The sequence below is a fragment of the Corvus moneduloides genome, chromosome 2 (genome assembly GCF_009650955.1).
Source record: "Corvus moneduloides isolate bCorMon1 chromosome 2, bCorMon1.pri, whole genome shotgun sequence".
Taxonomy (NCBI): Eukaryota; Metazoa; Chordata; class Aves; order Passeriformes; family Corvidae; genus Corvus; species Corvus moneduloides.
The window spans coordinates 12,615,470-12,643,285 of record NC_045477.1 but is presented as its reverse complement, the minus strand read 5'-3'; the positions used below and the strand labels follow the sequence as shown (position 1 = coordinate 12,643,285).

General features: G+C 40.5%; 1 protein-coding gene across 5 annotated transcripts; it reads right to left on the bottom strand.

Annotated features, from left to right (window-relative positions):
- Nucleotides 1–91: 91 nt before the first annotated feature.
- Nucleotides 92–27,585, bottom strand: CHODL (chondrolectin). Of its 5 annotated transcripts, none has more exons than XM_032097375.1 (8): nt 27,389–27,585; nt 11,273–11,585; nt 10,408–10,565; nt 6,562–6,609; nt 6,106–6,189; nt 4,696–4,798; nt 2,177–2,255; nt 92–630 (listed from the first exon to the last, which is right to left on the bottom strand). In XM_032097375.1, the coding sequence occupies exons 1-8, from the start codon at nt 27,477–27,479 to the stop codon at nt 628–630; spliced, it is 879 nt and encodes a 292-aa protein (XP_031953266.1). In that variant the 5' UTR covers nt 27,480–27,585; the 3' UTR covers nt 92–627. The 5 variants fall into 5 exon arrangements, with proteins under 5 accessions (XP_031953266.1, XP_031953259.1, XP_031953293.1 ...); XM_032097386.1 differs by lacking the exon at nt 2,177–2,255 and adding an exon at nt 2,387–2,459 and having other exon boundaries at nt 544–630; XM_032097368.1 differs by lacking the exon at nt 2,177–2,255.
- Between the last annotated feature and the right edge of the window lie 231 nt (nt 27,586–27,816).

The window sequence follows — 27,816 nt, the reverse complement described above, 5'->3', positions numbered from 1 at the left end:
TCTGTCAGCAGCCATGTTAATATTTAATAAAATAATATTTGTTCCCGAGGTTCAAAAACTGTGTTAAGTGTGCAAATAAATACTAAACAAATATTTTGTATCAAACTTTTATGCAAAGATAAATAATTGTTACACTGTAAAATTGTCAGTTCCATTTACTGTACATTGACTAAGATACAATTCATGAGAGACTGAAAGAAACAGAGGAGGTTTGTTTAACTACAGTCTTAAAACTACATACATTGTGGATATTTCCCCATAAAAACTTCAAATGCTCTGTTCATTTCGTTGCTCACAACTAGCTAACTTACATCTCTTAGCAAAATAAACACATACCCTTTATTTAGCAAGGCATATTTTGTTACTGAATTAATAAACAAACATTATATAAAAATGATCTGAACATTTGCCTCAAGGGGGAGCTTACAGTTCATTCTTGTAGATCCTTTGCATTTTTCAAGCCATTCCAAGCTAATGTTCTTTGACGACATTATAATACAGCCTCACAAAAGGTTATTTTTGCTTTGTTTTCAGTCAGTAAACCATTATATCTCCATGCTACTGTCCTTTCTAGGCGTCTTTGAAATCCATAGTGTGGACTGGTTTGGACTGGTTTTTGTTCTTCCTTTACTGAAAAATAAAAATATAAACTATTTTCAGTGCATGTGTGCCTTTCCAGTCCTGCTTCAGCTTTGTGATCAGACCTGAGCGTTTCATCCCCAGAGCTCAAGGCCACTTGTGCTTTCACAGTGTGGGTTCCCCAGCCACAGTGGCACTGTTACCAAAGATACCAGACCACCCAGCTTAGCAGTGCTACTCCCAGGAACTGTACGGAATTGGCCTGTATGGATTTTATTTTATTGTTTTCCAGTTCCCATCCAACCACACCTCTTGTACAGAGTGGTCTTTTCAGAGAAGGGCGTGGACTCAGTTTGACTGGTGGGAGCTGAGTACTTCCCTTGTCTGGGGGGAACCAGAGCACACACACCCCACTAAATCCACGCCCAAGGTGCAGCCCACCCACCCCAGGGGGTACCACAGCCCTGCCCACCCTGCGTACACCAACGAGGTCACTGCGCACCCCCCCATGCGCCAGCAAGCCTCTTCCCTTCAGGGCTTGACCTGACATCTAATGAAGCGATGGCACATGAATCAGACTCCTAGCAATGAATGACTGGTAGAAAGCTTCCTTAGGGCTAGTTTTCAGTCAAAACTGTCAATAGTAGGTTTTGTGTTTGGTGTTTTTTCAATTAAAAAAAAAAAGATAAAACTGGTTCCAAAAATACTTGCTCTGCAATACTGCCAAAGTGTTCACTCTAGTTTTTTCAGGGAGCCCTGAGGCACCCTAAAAGTTTATGGCAGTCTTTCCACATGGCTACAACTGCCACAACACACTATCTTCCCTCACTTAGACTGGCAGATGACAGTGCACTGCAGTCTACTGAAACAGGAGTCACTTCAGGAGCCATTGCAGCTGCATTTCAATGAAAATGCTTCAGTCTCTGGGTGGAATATTTCACACTGATGTTTTTTTTTTCCAATTAAGTAAAAACCAGAGGAGAAGTAGCCCTACATAACTTTGTAAGGTGGAAACCTAAGACTCCCAACAGTCCTATACATTCAGTTTTACTCCTTTCCTGGTGTGTAAATGCAAGCAAGTCTGAGTTGATTTAAAATGTACTTCGAGGGTGCTGAATGCTACAGTAGTTTTCAATCCCTCCAGACTTACCTCTGAAGTCCTACAAAGTAATGCATTATGCACCTGAGCCCATTGGAGTAATTGAAAAGACTCCCTTTGGCTTCAGTGGACTTTAGATCAGGCCACAATGCTATAAACAAAGCAATTGCAATGAATAAAGTAGTTCCAGCGCTTCCTTCTTAAAGAAACGAAGTCACTACTTCCTTCTGGATTAATCCAGAAAAAGCAGGCATATTTCATAAATTAATGATGAAAGGCTTTGAATGGAGAGTCCTTGCCACACAGCAGGAACAATTTCTAAATACCTTGGATCAGAACTTGAGCTGTATCAAATGAGCTTATCTTCAGCAAACCTACGCTGATTTTCACAGCTGGTTCAGGAAACAGATTTTAGTGACAAAGGTAAGATGCAATAAATAGCTTGAGCATATTGGTGTTTTGACCATCAAATGCAATCATAGAAACTGAGAAATATACCAGGTTGGAATTTAAACTTTCTGCAAGGCATTCAGATGATAATGGAGATGGGTCTTTGAAGCAGTTTCTCCTTGCTTCCCTGGAAGAAATGAAAGGGAGAGCATCTAAGCATGAATGAGCTGATCATTTCGGCTAGCTACAGGGACGAGGTGTTGCTTTGCCTTATTACTACCCTTCAAGAGCCCAATGCCAGGCAAAATTAGTCATGACCTTTCAAGCTAGGCATGTCCTGGTTGGCCATGGGTTGTGGCTTTCAGAGGAAAGGTCACCATGCTGTGGAAGCCTAAAAAAGAATGAGAAGTCAGGGTCATGTGGAAAGTTGGGGATCCCTCCTTCCCCACCAGGACAGAATCCCTTTCCTAAAGCTCTACATTATCCAGATGATCAGTTCAAGTGATTGTCTCTTTTTTGACTTGCTTTTTTTCCAAGAACTGCATATTTGTGATGAAATAAAATGATTTGCAAGGCAGTCATAAGAGGAGATTGAAAATAGATAGGAAAATATTTTTTAAAAAACAAAGTTTTGTTTCAACAGATAAACAAAATACTTCATTTTTGGTGATAGTTTTTTTAGCTAAATGATTTTTAGAAATGGTTTAAGTTCTTTAATTAAAGGTTTTGTTGCAACTCAAAATGGACATTCTGGGAACAAAAAAAACCCAAACCAAACAAACAATAAAAAAGAGAACCCTGTTTTGCATCAAAACCATTTTGTCTTTAATTCTTGTATCATTTCATCTATCAAACTAATCAGCTAACAGAAAAAAGGGCAATCTTCCAAGGTGAATTTCCAGTATCTGTGTTATGCAATTTTGAAGTCTAGGAAGTTCAGATGAGTTACTTCTGGATGAACTGCTATAGCATCAAAGGCCTGATCAAAGCCCACTGAAGTCAACACTACTGTTTCTATTTATTTCAGTGGGCCGTGAATCTCTCATTGTTTTCCCAGGGGTATTCAAGGGCTGAAGCTTTTCTCAGATGAGAAAGATCTGCCAGAAAAGGTACAAACATGTACCATACTTACCAAGAAATCCATGGCCATCGTAATAAAGGTTCCAGAATTCAATCACTATATGATTGCTATTATTATACATATTATTATTTTATTACTCTTTTTTTGCTTTGAGCTTCCAACCTTCTGCAGCCCCACTGCTGAGGTTTGTACATAGCCTTTCACAGGCCTGTATTTGCCTGTCATAAGACAGGTTGGAAAATGCACATTTTCCTTTTCTTTATAGAAAATGCATAAAATAAAAACGCAACCTAGCTTATTATGCAGACGTCATCGTATCTTTTTTTATGGCTACTTGTTTCCATGAGACATGGTACCAAGGAGTACTGCAAATATCACTGTACACTCACTCATACAGACAGAAAGAGTCTTCATATGTGAAGTGTTTTCTCACCTGAAATAAGGTACGACAGCTATTGGCAGGAAATATTAAGTAAAAACCATAAGAAAAAAAAATAAAGGGTAAAAACAAGGAGGAATTTTGTTTTCTAATTTCTTAAAACAGAGATATCGTATTCCTTTTGAGTATTCCTGCTCTTCAGGAGGGACAACAGCTTATGAATCTGTTTATTACTCTTGATATTTTACCAAAATAGCATTTATCTACAAATCATATTCCAGTTTAAACTCTTCTGAATTACATTAACTTGAAACCACTTCCTGAATTAAAGGATGAAAATGATATTTGAAAGTTTCAGAAAGACTAGTTCAGAAAAAAAAAAAAAAACTTTTATGCTGTCATATCTTGACATATCTATATCATATTTTGAGAAAAATGAAAAGTCCAAAGAATTTTAAAGCATGAAGCAAAGTAGATTGTATTTCAAAAGGCTGAAGTGTTTTCTCTTTGCATAACAATACATCTGCTTGATATCACAGATATGGACACACACCTATTTACTTTATGCATCCTCTTTAGCACCTACACGATGTACAAAGGATGTGTCAATGGTGTGTGGCTCAAGGAATGTTTTTGCTTTTCTGTTTCTCTGCTTAGTGGTCCATCTGTTGTTTGTATGGTACGTGCAGTGGAACAGCATTAAGCAGCAGCATTAAGCAGCTGCTGGCCCTTAGATTTATCCTTGGAATAAACTGTACTTTAGGTTAGAAAGTGAGTCCTTGAGTTCACCCTGTATCTGTGAGGGACCCTGCTATTATTTGCCACAGCCCAGATACTTTATAGGTGGTAATCACAATGAAAGAGGTGAAGTAAAAGTGCTGACAACAGCCCTGCCTATCAAGTGGTCTGCAAAGAGACTTTCTTTAGAAACAGGTGGAGTCCCAACAGCAACATACGTTGAGACCTGGAATTATTTCAGCATATTGTGGAAAAGCCTGAAGGTGAATGTTCAGCTGTAACAGCTGTAAACTACTTGGATTTTAATAGATGAAAAGATGCTTATTTGCATATTTGGGGATAGATGTAAGCAGTCTTTCAGTAGGAATAGCATGCCAATGGAAATATGAATTCTGCATTATAAAGCCACTATGGATGAGTGTATTTTACCTTTTATGAAGCATCTGGAAACAGCAAGTCCCAAAAGCCACCAGTATCAACAGCAGTAGTGGTATAGTGGGTATTACAACATAAATTAGATTCGGAATTATACCTACAAGACAAAAGTTTTCATTAATGTCTCCCATGTTGAAATGCCTTTAACCATGTGAGTAAAAATCTGGAGTAAAATAATAGAAATACATTAACTTACACAAAAAACCACATATATTCCTTCTATAGGAAGAGCTCCAAAGAGAACTCAGCAGTATCAAGAATAAAACAGCACTTGAGTTATGTGCAAAAAGGTCTTCTGATATTTTACAATTTCATAATTCAAAATTCAAGTATTTTAACACAGTTCAGTTCACAGGCTATTTTTACAGTCCATTTTAACTGTAAACTCAGTTGTCTTTGTATGTTGGATTCCCTGCCCATGCGGGGCCACAGGAGGAATGAGCCTGGCTCTCATCTTCCCTTTTCCCTTAAAAGACACATCTAACCTCTCCTTGATTAATGAGGAGAGCTAAAGGTGCTCCTCTGCAGGTCCCTGGACAAAAGGAGTGGGAAATGGTATAAGCTGAGACTCTATTATCTGTCTACAATAGAGGATGGGGCCTGCAGCTTCCAGAAGGGTACTGTTTCGCAGGAACTGTATGCCTGTGTTTCATACTAGCACACATTTAATGTACAAATTGTGGAGAATTTCTTACCCATTGCCCTATTTTGAAAATATTTTTCACTAGTAAGAATAAATGTGAATATTCAGGTTGTGTCCGAGTTTTAGAGAGAGAGTTTTGCATAGTTTATATTAAATGGCATTATTGATTTCAAACCACTGTTCATCAATATATCAATTCCTCTGGGGTTACAAATAATGGAAACACCAGTTAGGAAGCTGGCTCAAATCCAGACAACCAGTAGGGGAACAGAGCACTCACTTTCCCTAATCCCATGGTGCAATCCTGTAAAATCCAGAGTTGCTCCTTAGACATGTTCAGTTCCTTGAACTAAAGCCATGCTACAGCCTTGGGACTCCATCCACAAGATAAATTGATGAATGAAGCAGCCAGGGGCATTGCAGAACCTGGGCAGTAGGTGCCCACTTCCCAAATATCAAGTGTCATCTCTGCTGGGAATCTCAGCAAGGCACTGAACTCCTCTTAGCATGTGGTTTTCCTTAAAGCACAGGATACTTGGGGGAGCTAGGGACACAGTTTGGTGAGACAATGATATAATTTGTTTCCACAGTAACTAAGAATGTTATGTAACTTGAAATGTTATTCAAATATATGTATTTTCAGGGCACTTCCCAGGGAAACAGACTGTTTCTTCCTATTGACAAAAATGGAAACTGAAATATTAATTTAATTCCACTATTAATATTTTTAGCAGAACACTAAATTCATATGAACACATTACCTGTTTCAGTAGCAATAATATGATACTGATCTTCTGGTTTGCTTGTGTCATAAGGATTTCCTGCTGGCACTGTTGGAAAAATATCTGAAAAGGAGATCAGACAATTTAGGAAAATAGTAAAAAAAAAAAGGGCCATTATGTTGTTAAATAAATTAATATTCATTACATTTTAATTTATATTGCAAAAATGAACATTTTAATGATTTATTAAATATACATGTAAACAGGATTTTATTACAAAATTGGAATTATATCCAGAACAAGAATTACAAGCAGTGCCATTCTGAACAACAGCCATATACTTGCAGCTTTTGCTGTCTGAAGGATTCATTTTTCCTGTGTTCCAGTACTTAATTGTCCCTGTTAAACTTGAGTAATTTTGGAGGTTCTTGTAAGCTATCCTTATAATTATGTCTTCACCAATGCAACTGAATTTAACGTGTCAAAATTTCTTACCGTACTCTGGCTCCGCTCTGTCTCCCAATTCTTTTTCTAAGACATTATCTGTTAAATCAATATTTGAAATTGATTGTTGAAGAATGAAAAATGTGTGCAAAAAACCAGATGTTTCCATTATTTTTCATGCAGTATCACAGACACAGATACATTCCCCCAAACAATAATTGCTTAATTCTTCATCATTTCATCATCTTCCCAAAGACTATTTGCAAACACTAGTGTCAAATCACCTCTAGTTTATACTTTTTGCTCCTTAGAAGAGGGCAATAGTTTACTCTAGCTCCAATTCTTGGTGGCCTCTGATTTAATGGCTAATGGTTAATGGCTTAACCACTGAACACCCTAACTTCTTGTGCTGAAGAAAGCTCCTAACATATTCAGAGCTTCATTTGTGCAGACAATTCTAAAACAATGTAAGAATTTCTCTCTATCTTAAGGTTATACTAACTTAATAGTGCTATGAGACTACAGTTCTTAGTGTCTTGATAAATCCAAACTGCTGGGAGAAATCAAAACAGTGATAAACCCTAGTAGAAAAAGGCAATTATTTCACCTACTCTGGTAAAAAATAGCTACATTTGGCCATATATAAAGAAAGATGCCAAGACACCCCAAAGAACTGAGTTGCTGTCTCTTGACAGCAGAAGAGGAGATGAGTTTTTAATTTGATGGCATAATCAAACCTACACGAGCTGGACAGGAACTAAATGTGGTTGCAATTACCAACCTATAATTAAATTTAAGAATGCTGAATGATCAATATGATCCAAAGCCAGACTGAACATTGCAACAGCAAATTCTGTCAAGGGAGGCACTATAAAGAGGGCTTGGAAAAATAAAAGTGTCTACCAGAAATGTAGTTGCTGCTTGAGCAAGGCTGCCTAATGAGCACTGCCCTGGAGTTGCTGCTGATACAATTAGATGCAACTTCATCACAGTCACCTACAACCTGTTTTGGCCTGTGGCTGGTATCACACTCCATATATTGAATACAGACAGGAGAGTTGTGAAAACAACATATTCAGATAACAAACTGAAATTCAGTATGCATGTGGCACTTTAATACTCCTGGTGAAATGGATGTATTTTGTATTGCTAAGAGCTGACATTGAAGCCAGTACAGTGATTTCAGGGGGGGAAAAGGTCATTTTTAGGTCTCCCTTGGTTTGAGATAACAAATGTAATTTTCTTACAAACATTGTGGTACTTTCTTCAGGCAGTGAAAGAAATGTCATATATCTATTTATATACATTTATGCATCTACTCCTTTCCTCCATGTGACAGAAAAATACATTTCTGGAGAATAGCCTGTTTTGCTAAAGAGCACAATTCCAACAGTTTGAGAGTAAATAGCTACAATTCAGTAGTACTGTATTTACATATACTGCATAACAATGTCAATACTAACAATAATCTACCTATACATTGTTTGCCTTATATGCCTCATTATAAGCTAATAACCCATTTCTATCTACGGAAAGAAATATAAATGTATTTTCATTGTTACTGTTTTCACTTCATTTTCTGCCAATCTAAAATACCCAGCATTTTTTCATTTAATTTCATTTTCATTATTGCTTTTGGTAAAAGCAATAGAAAAAACAATTCCTTATCACATCTCAACAAGAATGGTAAGTAGCTCACTATTACAGAAAAATTATCTAATTTAAATTTGTTTGCTTTTAAAGTTGTGAAACATACCTGAAACCAAACTTTTTTACTAAAGCATACAATTTCTGACATCAAAATGTTGGGTTTTTAATAAAATAAAATATTTTTATTTTGTTGCATTATTTCAAAATAATTCAAAGAGTTCTAAAAGTGATAAAATTGCATATGCATATATTTCCTTAAAGGGCCTATGATGATTATTGATCATCATAAAGTAGTGATATCCACTAACAATTTTAAAAGCAGGAACAGATTTAGAGGGTGGCAGTAAAATATCTTCCAAATATTTAATACTTGCTTGTAGTATTAATTGTCATTAATATCCTCATTAAGAGACCAGAAAGTGAAAAAGTTATGTATCCACCAAAACCAAAGGAATGAAATATCCTGGATCTCTACAGATAGCCAGATCTCTGCAAAGAGTGTGATTATTGTTTGATCGTCAGCATAGAGAAAGCAGAGAGGAAACTGCAGAATTATATAGGTCAAATAGCTGCTAAGAGTAGGACTTCATAGAATCATAGAATGGTTTAGGTTGGAAGGGACCTTAAATAGTATCTTCTTTCCAACCCCCTGCCATGGGCAGGGACACCTTCCACTGGACCAGGTTGCTCAGAGTCCCATCCTACCTGGCTTTGAACATTTCCAGGGATGGGGCAGCCACAGCTTCTCTGGGAAACCTGTTCCAGAGCCTCACCACCCTTACAAGAAAGAATTCTTTCCTAATACCTAACCTAAGCCTACTCTCTGTCCATTTGAAGCCATTCCCCCTTGTCCTGTCATGCCAGGCCCTTGTAAATTGTCTCTCTCCATCTTTCCTGTGGGCTCCCTTCAGGTACTGAAAGGCCACAATTAGGTCACTCCAGAGCCTTCTCTTTTCCAGCCTGAACAATCCCAATTCTCTCAGCCTTTCCTCATGGCAGAGCTGCTCCAGCCCTCTGATCACCTTGGTGCCCCCTCTGGGCTGGCTCCAGCAGGTCCCTGTCCTTCCTGTGCTGGGACCCCAGAGCTGGATGCAGCACTGCAGGTGGGGTCTCAGCAGAGCGGGGCAGAGGGGCAGAATCCCCTCCCTGCCCTGCTGCCCACGGGGCTTTGGATGCAGCCCAGCACACGGGGGTTTCTGGGCTCCCAGAGCACACGGCCGGGGCATGTCCAGCCTCTCACCCACCAGCACCACCAAGTCCTTCTCCCAGGGCTGCTCTGGATCTGTTCATCCCCAGCCTGGACTGGTAACAGGGGCTGCCCTGACCCAGGTGCAGCACCAGCATTTGGTCTTGCCAAACATCATAATATTCCCATGGGCCCACTTCCTGAGTTTTTAATAATTAATAAATTAAATTAATCCATAATTTCATATGTATTCTGACTTTCAGCTTAGTCTTTGAAAAGACACACCAAAAATTATTTGAAAACATTTGCATGATCCTGCTGAAAACACGTTTTCATTTACTGTAAGTACCACCAAGAATAGAAAATGCTGCAGGCTCAAACTGGAACGTTTACTTTCCACGTCCTTTCTGGTTTTGCACCATGATCTAGTTTATAGTTCACTTTTCCTCTATTGACATATACAGAACTTATGTCATGTCTGGAAGTACAGCCAAATTGCCTAAGATCTGTTTTTTCTGTCACCATCTCAACTAGCAGGCATCTGCTTTTCATATCTCTAAGTCTACATGCATGAATGCAGATTTTTTTCCTGCTGTTCTGGACTTCATTCTTCAAGCCATGACTTTTTGAAATAACCACCACACATAATTTGGTATAACTGGCTGCAACTACAAGTACAGTGCAAAATTTTTTACAGGAAGACCAAGAGATGTCTTGGTCATCCTACCTGGAAAGTAGAAAATGTCCACTTAAAACATTTTATGAAGAAAAAATAGCTAGGGAATTAATTAAATCAAAACAAACTTGGGAATGCATTATAGTGAAGCTAACTTTGAAAATATTCTTATTAGATATAAAATGGTTTATTTAAATGTACTACAATTTATTTTTTATTGTTGTTACTGACATATTACATCCCCTGTTAATGTCAGCCCAGGCACACACCAAAGGAACCAGAACCACAGGCCAAAAGACACTTGGAGATTCCCTCACAAACCAAGAGGCAATTGTTTTCCTAAGACAATGTCCTACCTGTGAAATATAACTGTAGTTTCACCTACCTGGGGCGTATTTGCAGATAAAATTGTGCTTCATGTTGCACCTATCATCATTCCATTGATAAAGGTATGGCCCTCCCAGACCAGGGTTTGCAGTTGGCTGATGATACATCACCACACAGGCTTCACTTCCACAGGAAGGCTCATCTGTGTACCAATTTCTAGTTTTTGAGGATAAGGTTCATCAGGATGCCAAAGAAGAGTTTGCCAAAGAAAAGAGTTTGCATCAATGAAGAAATATCAACTCCAACAGTCCCATCCTCTTCAAACACATCCTGCATTTCCCACAACCCTTCTGTGAAAGGAGTTAAAGGCCCAAGCTCCACATCTCTGAATCTTAAATTCTGATCAAAGCACCTCAGCAGAAATAACACCCTACTGCTCTGCTTTCTTCCCTATTAGACTCTTATCTGTCCCCTTGTCCTGAGTTCTGAGTTGCTGCTACTCTGGCTTTTGGATTCATCAAGAAACTAAAGGCTTTTCAAAAAGGGTAGAAACAGAATTTACACTAAGCATCTCACAATAATTTATTTGGTGGCTGACTCCCTGTTTTGAGGTGGCCAGAGCCTTGCAGAATTTACCTGCCTGCTTTCAGACCACACCCTAAAGACTCTGTGTGTGGCAGAACAACCTCCAGATGTCATGCAGGGGCAAATTCTGTGGGTGGGAGCAAAGAAATTTGTAGGCTGAAGCCACAAAACGCCATCCTGTCACAGCTTCAAATTCAAAATCCCGATTGCCAGCTATCCTTTATCTGGAGAAGTCAAGGGGGAGATGCTACAAACTTCATGCCTTCAAGCAAGACTTGGCATTTCAGGCTCCATTTCTTTCCATGAAACCTTCTCAATAAGCAGTTTCACACACTTACCTGAATGGTGAACTACTTCCATCAGCCCACTGATAGAGGTCGGGGCAAGCACTCGACGTGGCCAGTCCGTCGCCACTTCTCCACAGCCCAATCCAGAAATCACCATCAGAAATCCCAGAGCCCGATTTGGTGAGGTTTTGCAGCATGTTTTCTATTAGCTGCTGCTCAGCTTCACTTTCCAAGCTCAGTAAAGCCCCACCATCGATTTCACAAGCCTGGCGGGCCTCCTGGAAGCCCACACGTCTAGACAAGTCCTGGAAATAGGCTAATTTGTAACACGAACGCTTGAAGGCACCATAGCACACCTTCTGGCCTGGAAAATAAAATCATGGGACTGTTCAGAGTACAGTAATGAATATCAAACCTGCAAGAAAAGAACACAGAACATCATGCACATGCTGATGGAGGACTGGAGATTTTTGTCTGAGAGCATTCATGGTGATAGCACTGGCACCACTGAGATCCTTTGCCCTAATTTAACTTGCAAATAGAACACAGTTCATAGGAATCTGTGCCATCTTCCCATGGCCTGTGAAACTCTCCAAAACACTGAATATTCCCAATAGGTTCTAGAATAATATTCTCTAATGACTGTACCATCAGGCCTCTCTGTTAAAGCCAGGATCTGTTGGGAGGGTATTTTCTTAACTATTTCATACTAATGGAACAATTTCATTTTTATTTTGTAACTAGAGTTATTCAATTTAAAAAAAATTTCAAATTCCCATTTTTAGTGGCAAGAAGCAGCTGGAAATTTTTTGATCCTCTGAGTTAATCTGGAGAGGGCGTGTAGGAGAGGAACTCATAGCCACTCTTCACTACAATGTGCCTAAGTGCAACCTATGGAAGGAGAGAGCCTGCTTCTTCCAGTTCTTTGTCTGAGAAAGATACATCTTTTTCCTAAAAAGGAAAAATAATTATGATTTTCAACTACTAAGACTCTCTAGAGTTTATTCAAGATGAGGGATTAACACACCCACTTGTCAGCTGCAACTGAACTCCAGTATGTTTATTTAGGGACACTAGAAGGCTTCTAAATCAAATAGTCTCTTTAAAAAAAACCAAAATCAAGTTTTTCCAGTATCGAAATTTATCATTGGAGGAAAAAAATAGGAAAATTCATTTTGTTAAGTAAGAATGACTGAAGGATACCAAAGTAACAAAAACTACCAGGCATTATCAAGATTGTATAGAAATCAACAAAAGTCACCATTTTACTGGAAAATTTGACAATCACACAACATGCTGAGCCAGACGGGCTCATTGAAGGTCATGGAGTCCAACTCCTGGCCCTGTGCAGAACAACCCAAGAGTCACACCATGTATATGAGAGCTTTGTCCAAACACTTCTTGAGCTCTGTCAGGTTGGTGCTGTGACCACTTCCCTGGGGAGCCTCTTCCAGTGCCCAACCTCCCTCTGGATGAAAACACTTTTCCTGATATCCAGCCTAAACCTCCCCTGACACAACTTCAGGCCATTCCCTTGAGCCCTGTCACTCGTCACCACAGTGATCAGTGTCTGCCTCTCCACTTCCCCTTGTGAGGATGCTGAAGACCACAATGAGGTCTCCCCTCAGTCTCCTCCAGGCAGAATAGACCAAGTGCCCTCAGCCTCTCCTCATATGGCTTCCCCTCAAGGCCTTTCAGCATCTTTATAGCTCTCCTTTGGACACTCTTTAAGAGCTTTATACCCTTCTTATATTGGGGCACCCAAAACTGCTCACAGCAACGGAGGTAAAACCACACCAACACAAAATACAGTAGTTTATTGTACCATATCAGATTTGTATTTGAAAGTCTTGTATTTAGTCTCACTTTTAAGCAAACCCAGATATATGACTCACATAAATAAACTTTGAACAAGATTTATCCTGTTTCATCTTACAAAAAAAAATTGTAATTTGTCACTGGGAAACAGCAACATCCTCCCATAACTTCAGCTATATTTAAGTTTTCCCAATGTTTTTCTATACACAAAGAGTAAACATCGAAGTAAACAAAAAAGCTTAAAAGCTACAATAAAGTGCAGTCTATTTGCATTAGTGTTGCTTTATTTTTGTCTTTAATAAGTAGGATACTTCCAATAGCAGACAGCACAAGGGCTGAGATGAAGACATCTCTATATTTGCACAGAGCATAGTTTCAAGTATTTGCAGAGAATAAACAGACTTTATCAAAAATGCATTAATATAGGAATGGAAAAACAGGATCAGCTCTTGACTTTTAGCTAAATCTGAAAGTAATTCTTATTTTTTGGGATCATTTATGTTGTAGAATGCTAAATTATAGGGGCAGTAGGGATATACTATGCTTAGCTTTCTAGTGTTTCCTACAATTCTTGTAATTTTTCTAAAAAAACCCCAAACAAACAAAACCCAAACAAAAACTCTGAAACCTTCACTTTATAATACCCTATTACAGTTCATCTGAAGAAGGACCATCAGGAAGAGAAGCATCTTTGTAATCTCATTCTTACTTGGCAGATAGACTTCTGAAAATTCAGTTTTTTATCAGTAATTAATCTACCAAAATAACAGAGGAACAAGGATAGTCTAAAAAAAGGACAAGCTTGTGTCACAGATATTCAAGGAAAAAGCCAGGCTCCAAGATCAGGCAGAGTGCGCCAATTTGGAGTTTCTCTGATATTGTCCTGACAACACAATGTATGCCCCAATTTCTCTTCTGGTATTTCCCTCTATTCATATAGGTTAAGAGCCTTGCTCCCAGTAAATGTAGCAAGAGCCATAGTCCTAGCTGGACAATGGTGCTGAAGAACCAAGGGACGGACCCTTTGACAGAGATGCATATGAAATAATGGGCTTCTTCCTAGGACTTCTTTGAACAAAAGAACTACTCTTATCAAAGTAACAAAGTGATAAGTCTAAACGCTGCAAAGAGGAAGTGCAAGAAGGAAAGCTGCTCGTGAAATCCCAGTACATTCCCTTAATCTACAATGCTGAAATTCTAATTTTTTTAACATAATCGATTTTCCCCAGGAGCTCTGTGTCACTGACAAGACCGAGTGCACAGGGAAGGAGGAACTGATCAACATTTTGACCCTCACTGCTGGGTAAGTGACAGTGGCTTATTGCCAGAGTACACGTGTACATAACAGCACAAACGTCCAAAGCCTAGCAGCTTTGAATTATGAATTATGCAGGACTCTAATCACTTCCAAGGAAAAGTGACCACACCCTTCCCTGTAGCTGAAGATTGGATTCAAAGCATTAATTCAAGATGCCTATGCAAATTTAGGAAGAGTGCTTTGTCCTTTGTCTTGTTCTTTTTATTTTTCCAGACAATCTTTGAAATAAACTCTTCCATGATTCTTTCATTCTGCACACATACTCTTCCTTGACATCAAATAGTAAGTTATGAGCAAATTCAGGTATCAAAGTATCCTGGTCACAATTTCAGTCATGAGGGAATATTCAACCAAGGTGAGCAGGCTGACCGCTATGGATCATAATTCCCATGCTGTTCCTCCCTCTCCCAGGAAAACAGCTGACTTTGCCTTTATAACACACAATCCACTCCCCATGCCTGCATGCTTCTCAGGTGGCTGAAGTGCTCCCCTCACTCTCTGTTCTCATGCACAGTCTCTGCTCTTCTGTGACTCTCCCAAAATCTGAATCAAACCTTCTAGCAGGAGCAATGGATCCTTGCTGGCTACCTGACTGAGCCTGCTCAGAATGCTCATCTGCCAGTCAGCAGCTGCATGGAGACTCAAGTAAAATCATAGAATCTTTTAGGCTTTAGACCTTGAAGACCATCGAGTCATGGCAAATGCTGTTTCTGATCTGCTCCGAGGCTTGTATGGATAAGCTGTGCTGTATTCTGGACCAGTACAGAGGTTGTATCAATGCTCAGCTCCATCACCCACACCAAGGAAACCAGGTGGGACTGTATGGAGCAGCAAGGAGGATGACAAGCATTTGTGATACACAGTGGGAAAGAGCTACTGCAGCCCCTAAGATGTGCCCAGCTTGGCACCGTTGTGCACTCAAATCAGAGAGCCCTCTTGGAGCAACCAGAATACAGATGCGAAGGCACAGTCTGTACCCAAGGCTTTATCTGAAAGGGTTTGCAAGCTAAAATCTTGAAGCTTTGTGGAAGACATTTTCTTTCTTCCCTTAAACTGACCTGAATAATTTTTAATGATACCATTGTTACTGCCAATGTTTGGGCAGGGTTAAGTAACTCTAAAAGCAAGTTTTATAAAGTGAAAGAATTGAACAAATGAAAATTTGCATGAAATCCAGCTCCTAAATTACTGCTCTCACATTTGTTGCTCTCTCCACCTGTGGCAAAAGAAATAATTTTCTCCTTAGAGGCTGATCATTTCTGCAAGAATATACCTCCAGAAACCAACAGAGAAAACCGCAAGAAACCAAGAAACAATTGGCTTTAAGACCCATAGACCCAAACAGTGTGAATGAAGTATGTGAGCCAGAGCAGTAAGCTGTCTGGAAGAAGCTGTGAATTTCTCTTGTTCTAGTTAATTTAATCCCTGTGTTTCAGCTGTGACCTACTCTGAAACTTTTCTTTCTTCTTTTGAAGCGGACTTTGAACCAGCTCCACTACAGCAGATAAATGTGTTAATGGAAATCTGCAGTTGTGCCTTAATAGCTGGCAAATCAGTTGACATTTTAGTGCTCTTCTCGGAACACGCTGAGATGTCAGGTTGTAAAGCTTCATTTTTTTCTCTCACTACTAATTTCTGAACTACAAAGCAGAAATAATTTACCACTGAAAAATGACAGAATGGACCACATTGTACAGGAGACAAGATAAGTATGGAAATATTAACTATGTACTATTTTACCTTATTCTAACATCTTTCAGTAGACTCCACAGTTAGTTCTAAAGCAACATTTTGCTATTTCAGTGTATAAATTGAGTTCCAATTTTTCTGTCACAATTGACTAGAAACTAGATTCGTAAGAAAGCCTATTGGAATGAATCACGCTAAGATACTCTGCAACGTTAATAATCTTTTTGTCTCATCATCCCATTAGCTGACAAAAGCAAGTGAACAGTACTTGCTCTAGAAAGTGCTAGCTACCGTTTCCATCTTTGGGTGTCGCACAGCAGCTCCATAGTAGAATGTTTAGATATGGGCCTCAGAACAAAGATATTTTTAAACTAAACTACTCATTAAAATATTTCTGCAGATAATCATACAGGGGGAAAATAATCTCATTCAAGAAAAAAAGAAACAAGCAAATTTCCAGCTGTTATTTCAATCAGTTATATCTCCATTATGTTTTAATAATCATGCTTCATTCAACAAATAATAGGTTCCTTGATTTCTGTCATGACAGAAGTTACAACAAAGTGTCATTTAGAAGCAAAATTGCTGATAAAATACCCAGGCCAAGGACTCCTCTCTCCCTAAGAGCATCAGGCTTAGCACTAAACTAAACCCTCACAGGACCATGAGGGGCACGAAGGTCATTTTGAGTGACACACCCCTCTTAGCTGGAGTCTTTGAAGATGTCAGGTAGAAGATAAGCTTCCTGCTGATAAATCCCATTCCGCTTCCTCTTGAACCTTACAATCTAACCTGCAATCCAGGATTTGACACCATTAGCATCCACCTAGATTAGGTCAGACACTGCATGTGCACAGTGTAAATGAAGAGAGACAAAAATGAATGCACAAAGACTGATATACTAAAGTCCATTCTGTTTTTGCATTTTGACTTTTTTTTTCTTCCCAAGATAATGGATTCAGCAGAAAACACAGAAGAACACTTGGTAAAAAGCAATGTGAAATATTTAACATTAACAAGAGCCACGTGAGCCTGATGGAGACCTCTGAAAAGAAAGTGACAAATAAAACACAAGGACATAAGTAAAAGTGATAATGAAACAGCAAAACAGAAAGCTACAGTAATTAACCAAAATATTCGCTGCCTGTGTTATGAAGACTGGTCTTGGTCTTGAACTTGCATGAGCAGTGACCTCAGGGATGGCTAACCAGCATTCAGGACACCGGGCACAGTTTGTTTTCACCTGTCCCCACGTCACAGGACACTTCACACCAAGTCCCAGTGATGCACTTCAGAATGTGCCAGTAAGACTAAGTGGCATTAAATTTTCCTAATCACATTTTAGTTCAAAGCTGATGCATCTTGTCAGATGATCTTTGTATCATCCAGTCAGATTTTGACTGGGTTCAGCTGCTGGTCATGTTTTGCTGTATTACATTACGACTGTTGATGTTCTACTGCATCATATTTGCGTCCATCCATCAAATATAATTTTTTAATGATTCATATTACTTTAAAAAACAACCTGTGATAACATTTCATAATTACATTCTGTCTTCAATTATGATAAAAGCAAGTTGCCATCTTCTCTCCCAAAGTTTGTAACACTGAAGACACATTCTCTAGCTGAGTCGGTGTTCAAACCACTGATGTTTCTCAGCTCACAGTCCTGAGCAGCTTAGGGAATTCCATGTGCTTACAAATTTGACATTCATATAAAAACTGCTGTACAGGTCACATGCCAGCCTGTATCTGTACTGATATCTTCATAGCTCTCTCTTAGCAGGTACTTTTTCTTCCAATCCTCCTAATAACCAAGCCTTCCAAGAGAAGAGACATTTCTTACTGATTTGCTCTGGATTGGGGATTATGCCTAAATTGTCATCATACCATTTTTCATAAGTGATTTCCCCGGGTTAAAAGCTTTCAAAGGTTCCAAGTCACTTTTAATGGCTTATATAAAAAAGCCTGAGGGCCACATTTGCCTGTCCAGTAGCTGTGCTTCAGGTAGGTGTTCACAGCAGGCAGTTTGTGTGCGTCGTATCAGAGTCACAAGCACGCAGACAGTGTCTAAGGTGCCTTAATGGAGGCTGCCCCCAACCTCTCGTACAAAAATCATCTATCAGCCATTCTCAAAATATTTCTTGTAATGGAGTATCTTTCTTGCTAAATTCTTGGGCAAGTAAAACTTATAGATGCACACATAGATAGCAACCCTAAAATGATAAATAGGAATTTTTTTCTATTCACTCACAAGCACAGGCCAGGTAATGTAACTTTAGCTATTAACCATCCCATACCCTGTGAATTAGCAAAGATGATGCAAGGGGTCCTCAGACACCAGGAAAACAGCTGTCTCTAGGATTAATGCAGCTTTTGCAAAGAGAAAAAAACCAGGGATGATGAAGTTTAAGTGAAACAAAGTTACTGTATTACACCATTCATAGAGAGATTTAGTACAGTTATGCAGAATATGAAGCTATACAAGATTCATTTGTTTCTGTCCGGTTCCTGTCTTCTTTATCTTCTCTTTTGCCATGGAAAGTGATTTTCAGTTAATTTATTGCTGAAAGTGGGTTTTCACCTCTATGTTAGACTTTACTAGTTCAGCTACTGTGTTTCTAAGCACTTTTGGGGACAGGGAGTGGATTTATTTTTGAATGACAACTGTCCTCAATAGACCCATAAAAAGCTACATTTTTAAAAATCAAGCAGTCAAAAAGCAGACAGTGCAAAGGAACACCTGGCAGTGCTGATTTACATATTAAATATTACTTATCCCTAACACCTGGATTTTGCCATCCAGGTGAATACAAATGCAATTAAAATTGGATCTGAGAGCTCTCCTGCACAATGCAGCAAGATGGCTGGTCACTAAAATAGGTAGTTGAGAATGCACATATGGCCACTTATGACAAGTATTGATCTAAGCAGGTTATTTTTGGGAAGGTTTGTCAAAGCCTCTGTGTGCTCAGAACCTGCACTGTTCTAGGTCTTGGGAAGATGCAAGAGGATTCCTTGTTCTGCAAAATGTTCTTCATTGTGTTGAAAAAATTGCTGGGAGAATTTGTCTTTTCCAGAGCAGATTAAGTTTGTCTGGATTTTCAAAATCCCTGATGTGGTGTGTCAGGCTTGTTCTTGATGTCCTGGGAACTGGAATACCAGCCTGCATGAAAGATGCCATCTTCACATGGCAGTGATAGGCTTATTCACTCATTTCCCGAAGAAAACAACACACGTGTATTTCTTATGGTTAGCTTCTCAACCCTGGCACACAAAGGAGGGAGCTCAGGCCATTGATAACAGAGCTGTAAAGAAGCAGCTTGATATCTAAATCTCATTAGAAGCTATTCAACACTTCACCCTCCATAATTACCATTTCAGGCAAACATAAAATTACAATTATGTAAATCAATACGGGCTAAGTGTCTTCAACTGGAAAATATAAAATTAATATTATTTATGAAAAAGTTTTAGTCACTGATTCAGGTCATAATTCAGTGACCAAAAAAAAAATCTATAAAGTATTTCCCAAAAAGTACTACTTTTTTCCCCCCCAGGTCAAATCATTAAAGCCCTGACAGTTTTCTTTCTTCTAAGTGAAACATACCTTCATTTTGGCACTAGCTCTGGTTTCAGCTATCTAACACTCATAAATTTAAAGCATGAGATCCATTTAGCTTTTCCTGTAATAACTATTTTCCTTTCTTCTGATCATGTGAACTTTACAGGTGTATATCACAGGGCTGGCCATGGCAGTCAGCCACTTACTTCTCTAAGGGGCCAGCTCACAGCTGCACTGTCCTGGGGATTCACAAAAAAAGTGCCAACATAGCTGCTATAACAACATCCTAAAGTTCCAGTTGCCTTCCCTTTTTTAAGGAAAAACTTGGACACAAACAGGCAAATGATAACATCCAAGCATCAATGGCATCTGCTTGAACCTACTCAAAGTAAGGGGAAATACAATGCACTGGACAGACCTACACATCTACAAGTCTGCTCTAGGATGTGGATTATTTTACCCAGAACTTTTAAACCCCAAAACAAACAAACAAAACCCACAAACAAACAAAAAAACCCAAACAATTCTGTGGTTCAAATTAAGTCCATTCATGAATAGTTTTCTGTGTAGCCATGAAGCCCAGAACAGAATTCACAGTGGCTTTAAAGACAGACATACTATGGCACTAAGAAGTTGTTGTTAACTTGCTGTGGAATAGATATAATAGACAAAAATTGTAGTCTGAATGCCTTAAGTATGTGTGCCAGCCTAGGGAAGTAGGGAATACTTTTATTCTTCTACCCCAAAGCAGCAGACATTTTCACAAATACCCAGTTTTATACCCATCAGTAGGTTCCCTCAACAGATTTTCTCCTAGGCATAAATTTAGGCACTTCTGACAGTTTCTGCTGATGGTTCCTTTCTTTTTTTTTGCCTCTAGAAGGAAATAGTTCATAAATCCCCAGCCACAGAATCACAGAGTATCACTCAGTTGGAAGAGACCCCCTAGGGTCATCAAGTCCAACTCCTGGCCCTGAACAGGACCATCCTCAAGAACACCACCATGTGCCTGAGACTGTTGGCCAAACGCTTCTTTAGCTCTGACAGCCTTGGTGCTCTGACCACCTCCCTGGAGAGCCTGTTCCAGTGCCCAACCATGCTCTGGGTGAGGAACCTTTTCCTGATATTCAATCTGAATCTCCCAAATCAACAGATCCACCTTATGTCAATTAAATGAAGGAAAAAAAGGAGAAGGGAGAAAACATACTCTTTATCAATTATTTTTCATAGCAAGCATCATCCAATCTCAGTATTTTTCAGTGAAATTTGAATGTCTTTTTTCCAAGTAGGTGTATTTCCATGGATTTGTTACCAAAGTGTCTGTACTTGCAATAGATTTAGGTAATATATGGACACAAATTATATTAACTTCCTTGGTTTAAGGACTTTAAGAGCTTCCTAGGGTGTAACACCCTTTATGCATTTCAGTACAGGAGTGCCTTCTTTTTGCAGCAGTTCCACAATTAAAAGAGAAACCAACAGGCAAATCCTTTCTCATTCAACTTTTCCTAAGAAAGTGTGAAAAGCCAATCCACAAGGAATCTTAAAATTGTCAACATTTCTCTTCAGGCAAAAATAGAGTGGAAGCTTGAGGGGAGGATAAATATGTTGGAATATTACGAAGGATAATTTACACTAAGAGAAAATTTAGAGGTAGAGCATGACTGGTTAATTCACAGTACATGTATGCAGTGCTTGAGATACAGTGTGGGATTCATCTCACCAAACTTCAGTTCTTCCCAATAAACCTGTTGTCATAGGTTAGCAAGCATAGTCCCGGAAGGGACGTCCTTGCTAAGGGGTGCTTACAGTTTCCTCTGGGAACTGATAGAACCTATCAGCTGGCCAGTTTGAATATGGACAATTCTCTAAGCCACTTAAAGTTGTGACCGCCTCTGTGATCCACATTTAAGAATAGGCAAACTCCCCCCCAAGCTCTCTCTCGTTTCCGGGGCTGGCACAGGCGGCTGCAGGGCCCGTGTGGGGCCAGCGGGCCCGGCCAGGCCCTGCTTGGGCCAGGCTGGGCTGGGCCACGGCCGTCCTGAAGCCATGGACCTGTTCCAGCCGTGGAACCCCCCCCACTGCCTTGCCGTGGGCAGCCGGAGCGGCTCGGCTCTCCCCCCTCTCCACTGCGATAAGAAAAATTCAACATTCCAGCTGCAAAGCTGCAAGGCCGAGGTGAGATTAACCCTTTTTATTGCTGTGAAGAGCTGAAAACCTGAGAGAAGAGAGAGAGGAGATGCTTAAAGCTGAAATTCTGTTGTGAAGCTATGATACATCAGAGTATCCTGTTGTAATTTCATGAAGATATGGGGGGTGGAGTGTTCAACTCGTGAGCAGAAGCACCTGCGCTGAGATAGGCAGATGCTGACGCAGCTGTAATTTCATGAGAAGTTTGGACAGGGAGAGATGAACCAGATGAGGACTTTTGCTCCAAATGGGAAAGGAGAAAACCTCAGTCCCTAGAGATGCTCCCAGAGATAGTCCTAAAGATGAAGATGATGAAGACCCTTTGCTCCCAGGGAAGGAGAAGGGCCTCTGTTTTTGTTTCTGAACGGCTCAACCTTAAAATTATACCCCAAAAAACTTCAAGAGTGGACCCTCGAAAGCAGTTGCGGGAAAAGCTGCAAGTCGGGGGAAAGGACTCACACGCAGGCAGAGAGATTCCTCTTCCTAAATGGACTGAACAATATTTGGAAGTGGGCGGCTGTCTCGTTGTGATAATGTTTTCATAGCATGAGCAAGAAGAGACTTCTCTTTCTAAATGGACTGAACAAGGTTATTATGGAAGTGGTAAACAGACTGAACATCTTAAGGGTTGTCTTTTCACATTGTCAGTGGGAGAAGGGAGGAAGGTGGGGGGAGGAGGAGAGTTCTGAAGGTGGTATAATTTTTTTTTCCTTCTTCTTTTAGGTCTGTTAATAAACTTCTTTATATTCTTTCAAGTTTGGTGCCTGTTTTGCATTTCTCCTAATTCTTATCTCACAGCAGATAAACAGTAATGAGTATTTTGGACCAAACCACTACACTAAATTGGTGTTTCCGCCCGGGAACAAACCGAACCCGCGACACCTGTCCATATCTAAACTGGCTCACTGACCTTGCTGTGTAGACAACTGAATGAAATAAGCATTGTTAGTGCAGATCTGAAGCATTTTCAAAACCTAAATTTAAATGCAATTAATCCCACTCTATAAATACCAACTTTTTCCTTCACTTCTTACAAAGTGAGCCTAGAATCATTAGCTGTATAACACAGCTACATTCAGATTTAGTTAGACCCATGCTAACTGTTTCATTAAGACTCATTATTTCTTAAGACTGCTTGGAATTGAAGGTCCCACTGTTCGTCAGTGGTGGGAGTAGGGACTGCTTCAGCAAGAGACTCAACTTCCAAATAGTGAGTGACAGGTAAGAGTATGGGATTAGAGTGTAGCAATTACTGTCAAAGGATTGTTTCATTTTACCTATTTTACATTAGCATCTACAGTCTTTTCTGATCCACCAGAGATTTGCAAAGAGAAAGCCATTATGGGAATTAGTTTCAGAAAAATAATGCTGTATAGAACCCTTTATGAACCAAAGCATGTCCCCCTGCAAACATCGTATAACTGAGAAGTTTGATGTACACAGGATCAGACCTGAGCTACACAGAGTTAAAATCAAGGTACAGAACATGAGCTTAAGCAGGGAAGAGATGAGCTTTCTCTCTCTGGGAACAAGAAAAGCCATGTGAAAGCAAGCAGACTGTCCATACCATTCCACATGGTTTTTACCATAGCTCTATCCATGGTAGGTGTTTCCTCTTGGGTTCTTTAGCCAAGTGGAATACTGGGACTTGACAATCATGAGTTTGAGATTTGCAATGCCCTTCTCCATTTTTGAACAAAATGCTGTGAGCGAAAAGCTGTATTCCTGGGAAAGCAGCATGCTGGCCTGAGACACAGCCCTAGGATTTTCCATGTCTGTTTCCTTATCCCTGAACAGAGCTGCAGCCTGGCCAACCTGTACAGCTCTCCCCCACAGGAAAGGTAAGCTTTACAGGGTTGACAAAGGGGGATCTCCTCTAATACAGAAATCTGACTCCTGAAACTGATTTAAGTACTTGGGTATTTCTACCCTGCTACAGAAGGACTCCTTCACCACCACAGGTCTCATCAAAACTGGGTTCTCATTCCACAGGGTATTGTGGAATTTTTTGGTAAGGGGCAAGGTGTGTTTAGTAGAAACATGTATTATATCCAAAAGTCATCACCTCGTTTCACTTTAGGAGCCTAGATCATTGATTTTCCCCCAAGAAGACAGTGCTCAGTACAGCTGGATAAGGAGAAGAACAAATAAAGGAGTCCATGGGAATTAAATGCCCAGCTTCTCCTGCAGTTCTCCAAGTCTCGGCTTTAGTGATTACTGAAAGCTACCACTGAGCAAAAGGATCTTGTACTATCTGGGCATGCCTATCCAAGAAAAGCTGGTCTAGTATGGAACTAAATGCTGGATATTTCCAACAAAATGTGTTCAACGCACACCTGTTGCACACGTATCCTGTAGGTGAGATGGGCAGTGCTTTTTTCAGGTTATGCCTTTTCAAATTCTGAACTACAAACGTATCTTGAAATTTACAGTTCAGGTGGAAAAAAAAAAGCCCCACAACTTTACAGTAGAAGGCTTCAATTAGAGAAAACACAGTTTGACAGACAAAATTCAGGTGTAATAAGCAGGCCAAGCCAATTAAATTAAATTATGCACCTTTTGAGATTGACTAGAGATAACAAACCCTATCCGGTGCCCATGAAGACACTGCTTTAATTCTCTTACTTTGCAGTACTTTCTGTAGAACTCAAATCTGATCATAAGCCATGTGAATGAACATATCCACTTCCTTAAAGGCAACTGAAGCAATGAAGTCTATACCTCAGGGGAAACTCTGGTAGTTTCCTGACCCACCAAGTGTTTTTCCTCATTTAGTGTTTTATATATCCAAGTACTTCTGCACCAAAATAGATACATACTGCTTCAAAATACTACATCACTATTTAATCTGCTATTGATGCACAGCAGTAGCAAAGAGCAAAACTTAAAAAGCCATAGAAATACAACTAGACAAACAGCAGTCATTAAGCTATAATATCTATGATTAATACATAGGCTGTTAAATGATTAGTAATAAGATTAGCTTGCATGTCTCCTGCCCAACAGATACTTAAAGTAATTGCATCTTTGCAAACTGCATTATCATCACTTCATGTTCTTTATGATGTCATGGGACAGCAAGGCAGACTCAGCACTTTCTCCTGAGCCTGCTTTGGTTTTTTTCCTATAAGAATCAATTCTCTGGCAATGCTAGATAGTCTGATATGGAGGCTGTGAGCACTGCTCACAAAACATCTGTTTAGCTATACAAAAAATTAGAAAGCATTTTACATCGCTGTTCAAAACTTCCCAAATTAAAGATGACAAAAAAAATAACACTTAAATGAAAATTGATGCCAACAATAGTTTTAATTATATCCTAGGAAAATTAACATACTTGGAAAAAGTAACAGAAACCCTTTAATTAAGAAAATGGCATTTCAAAAAGGCAGGCCCTTCCTTCTCTGTCCTCTTGACACTTTTGTGGTCAAAATGGTAGCAAATTTCCAATTATTGTTAGGTCTACTGCAAACTTACTGCAGTCAATGGAAGTCTTTCCACAAGGTCCAGCCAGCACTCAAGCAGTTTCATAAACAGCTTATGTGAGTGATAAGAACTATATATTTATTTGGAATGAGAGCAGTGAAATTTCCTACTATGCCAGATTATTAATCGTGACTGAAGAAAAAAAAAACTATTTTTTTTTTTTTTCAGGAATAGATCTGTTTAAGATATAGATTTAGGATTTCAAACATAAGGTTGCTTAAGTCCAAACTGCTGGTTCTTATACAAGAGAGAGGTAAGCTAGATGGGAATCAGGTGACAGCACACACTGCCCAATTATTCAATGGTACTATTTCTTGCTTGAAATAATGTCAACTACTGTTAGTACTACACCTACCCACGTGCATGTGCCAGAACAGCAGTGTGGTCCTCGAGAGCAAGAAAGGGGGAAAAAATGTTCTTCCAGTACATACAAATACCAGGAATAAGCATAAATAAACAATTAATATCTTCCCTTGTTATTGTCTAGGAAATCTTTATTTAATGAATACAACTTCAACAAATTAACTAATGGTATATAAATGGTTCTTTCTGTAAGTGGCTTCAAACCCTCTCCTGTATTCTCCCAGCCAAGTATTAACAGCATAATACAATGACATGAGGCTCATTATATGCCTTGAAATGCTTCAAGGAAATATGGGGAGTCTGTGTCCTTTCAAAGCCCCCAAAGCCTTATGGGCATCTAGGAAGAGTTTGACAAGGCAGTATACACATATCACACACGGCTTTAAAAGCTGGACCTCAGTTTGCTGCATCTCAAACACAGAAGCTGCAGCTGGAAGATTAAGGGACTGGGTTTCCTCAGCCACACATGGACTCCTGCACTGAGACTGCTAATGCCAAACCTATCTCGTAGATGATTAATCCTCTCTACTCCTTAAAAACAACAGTGTTACATAGCGGTCATATAAATTGTAATACTTAGAGCTTTGATGCATCATATAGCTAGCATAATTCACAGTATGACAGAGGTAGATGAAATATCTTAGGTTACTGTTGAGGCAAGCAAGCTTTTTCAAAGTGCTGGAAGTACTGCTACTTAGCTATTGTTTCCTGAAGATACTGTTTCACCAAAAGCCCAACAGCCCATCTTAGCTGTAGCATTAGAACATGCTTCAAATTAAGCATGATCAAAATGGTCCCAGTGACTGCCCTCCCTCATCAACCAAGAAAGTTATCTGAATTCAGCAATCAAATGGTTGCAACAACAACAACAAAAAACCTACAAAAAAGTTTCGTTGACATGCTACTGTTACAGCCTCTGAAACAATAGTATACAAGTAATGTGCATTGTTCTGGAAACAGTTTGCAAAGAAACACGTTCTTACCCACACATACACACACATAACTTGTTAACAAGCAGAGTCGAGTGCGTAAACCTTTGTTTTCAGGAAAATGCATGGATGTATAGGCACATGCAACACACCTCTGAGAGCCTGTCACCTTTAGTTTGGAGGGCCTGAACCAAAGTAAGCTTAAAAGGGACCTTTTCATTAAATTTAGCAGCTTCTGAGCATACACACCTGCATACTGCAAACACGCAGTGCGAGTCTACAGCTTTTAAGTTAAACCTAAGCTCTAATGTTAGATACAGATTTCTGAAGTACTGTCTTCCTTTCGGTTTAGAGAGTTGTGGATGCACCCACACACAACAAAACTATTTATGCCACACGCTCTTAAAAGTTTGCCCTCTCCTCCTAACAATATCGCAGACAAAGAAGAAATAGCCCCGTACAGCTGCCAACAAAACCCAGTGCACCCAGACGTTCCTCGGGAAGACGCTCGACCTTTTTAAACAATTCGAACGGAGCCGGAGCGCGCCGGCAATGAACGAGCTCTAACAAGACGGGGCAGGACAGGAGTACAGGCTGCCGCAGGAGCCCGCAGCCCCACGGCTGGAGCCGCCGCCGGCCCGGCGGGGTGCCCGGTGCTCGCCCCGCAGCGGGGCAGGTGCGCCCGGGAGGCGCTCCCAGCGCCGGCCGCCAAAGCGCGGCTGCTTCGGAGAGCGGGGTCGGTCCCGGGTCCGCCCCGCGCCGCTCCCGGAGCGCTGCGCTCCCGCACCGGCCCCGCACCGCGCACTCACCGCTGAGGACGCGCCCGGCGAGCGCCCCAGGACTGCACAGCACCGCGGCCGCCAGAACAGCCGCCAGCCCCAGCCCGCCTCCGGCCCCCATGGCGCTGCCCCTCTGCCGGCTGGCTCCGAAAAGCGCTCAGGGCAGGACGATGCCGGCCGGAGAGCAAGGGACACACACGCAGCACCACCGCTACCCTCCACCACCTCCCCACTGCCCGCCGCCCTGCCTTTATCTGCTTCCCCCGCCGAGGGACCGCCCCCGCACCGCCCCCAGCCCCATCCCCTTCCCCATCCCCAGCGCCTACTCCAGCCCCTGTCCCAGCCCCAGCCTTTCCTGTCTCAGCCCCCTCTCCAGAGAGGTACCGGCACGGGTACCCGGTGTGAGGTCGCTTCTCGCTCCTGGGTGGAGGCTGCAGGGCGGCGGGTCCCTCCCAGCC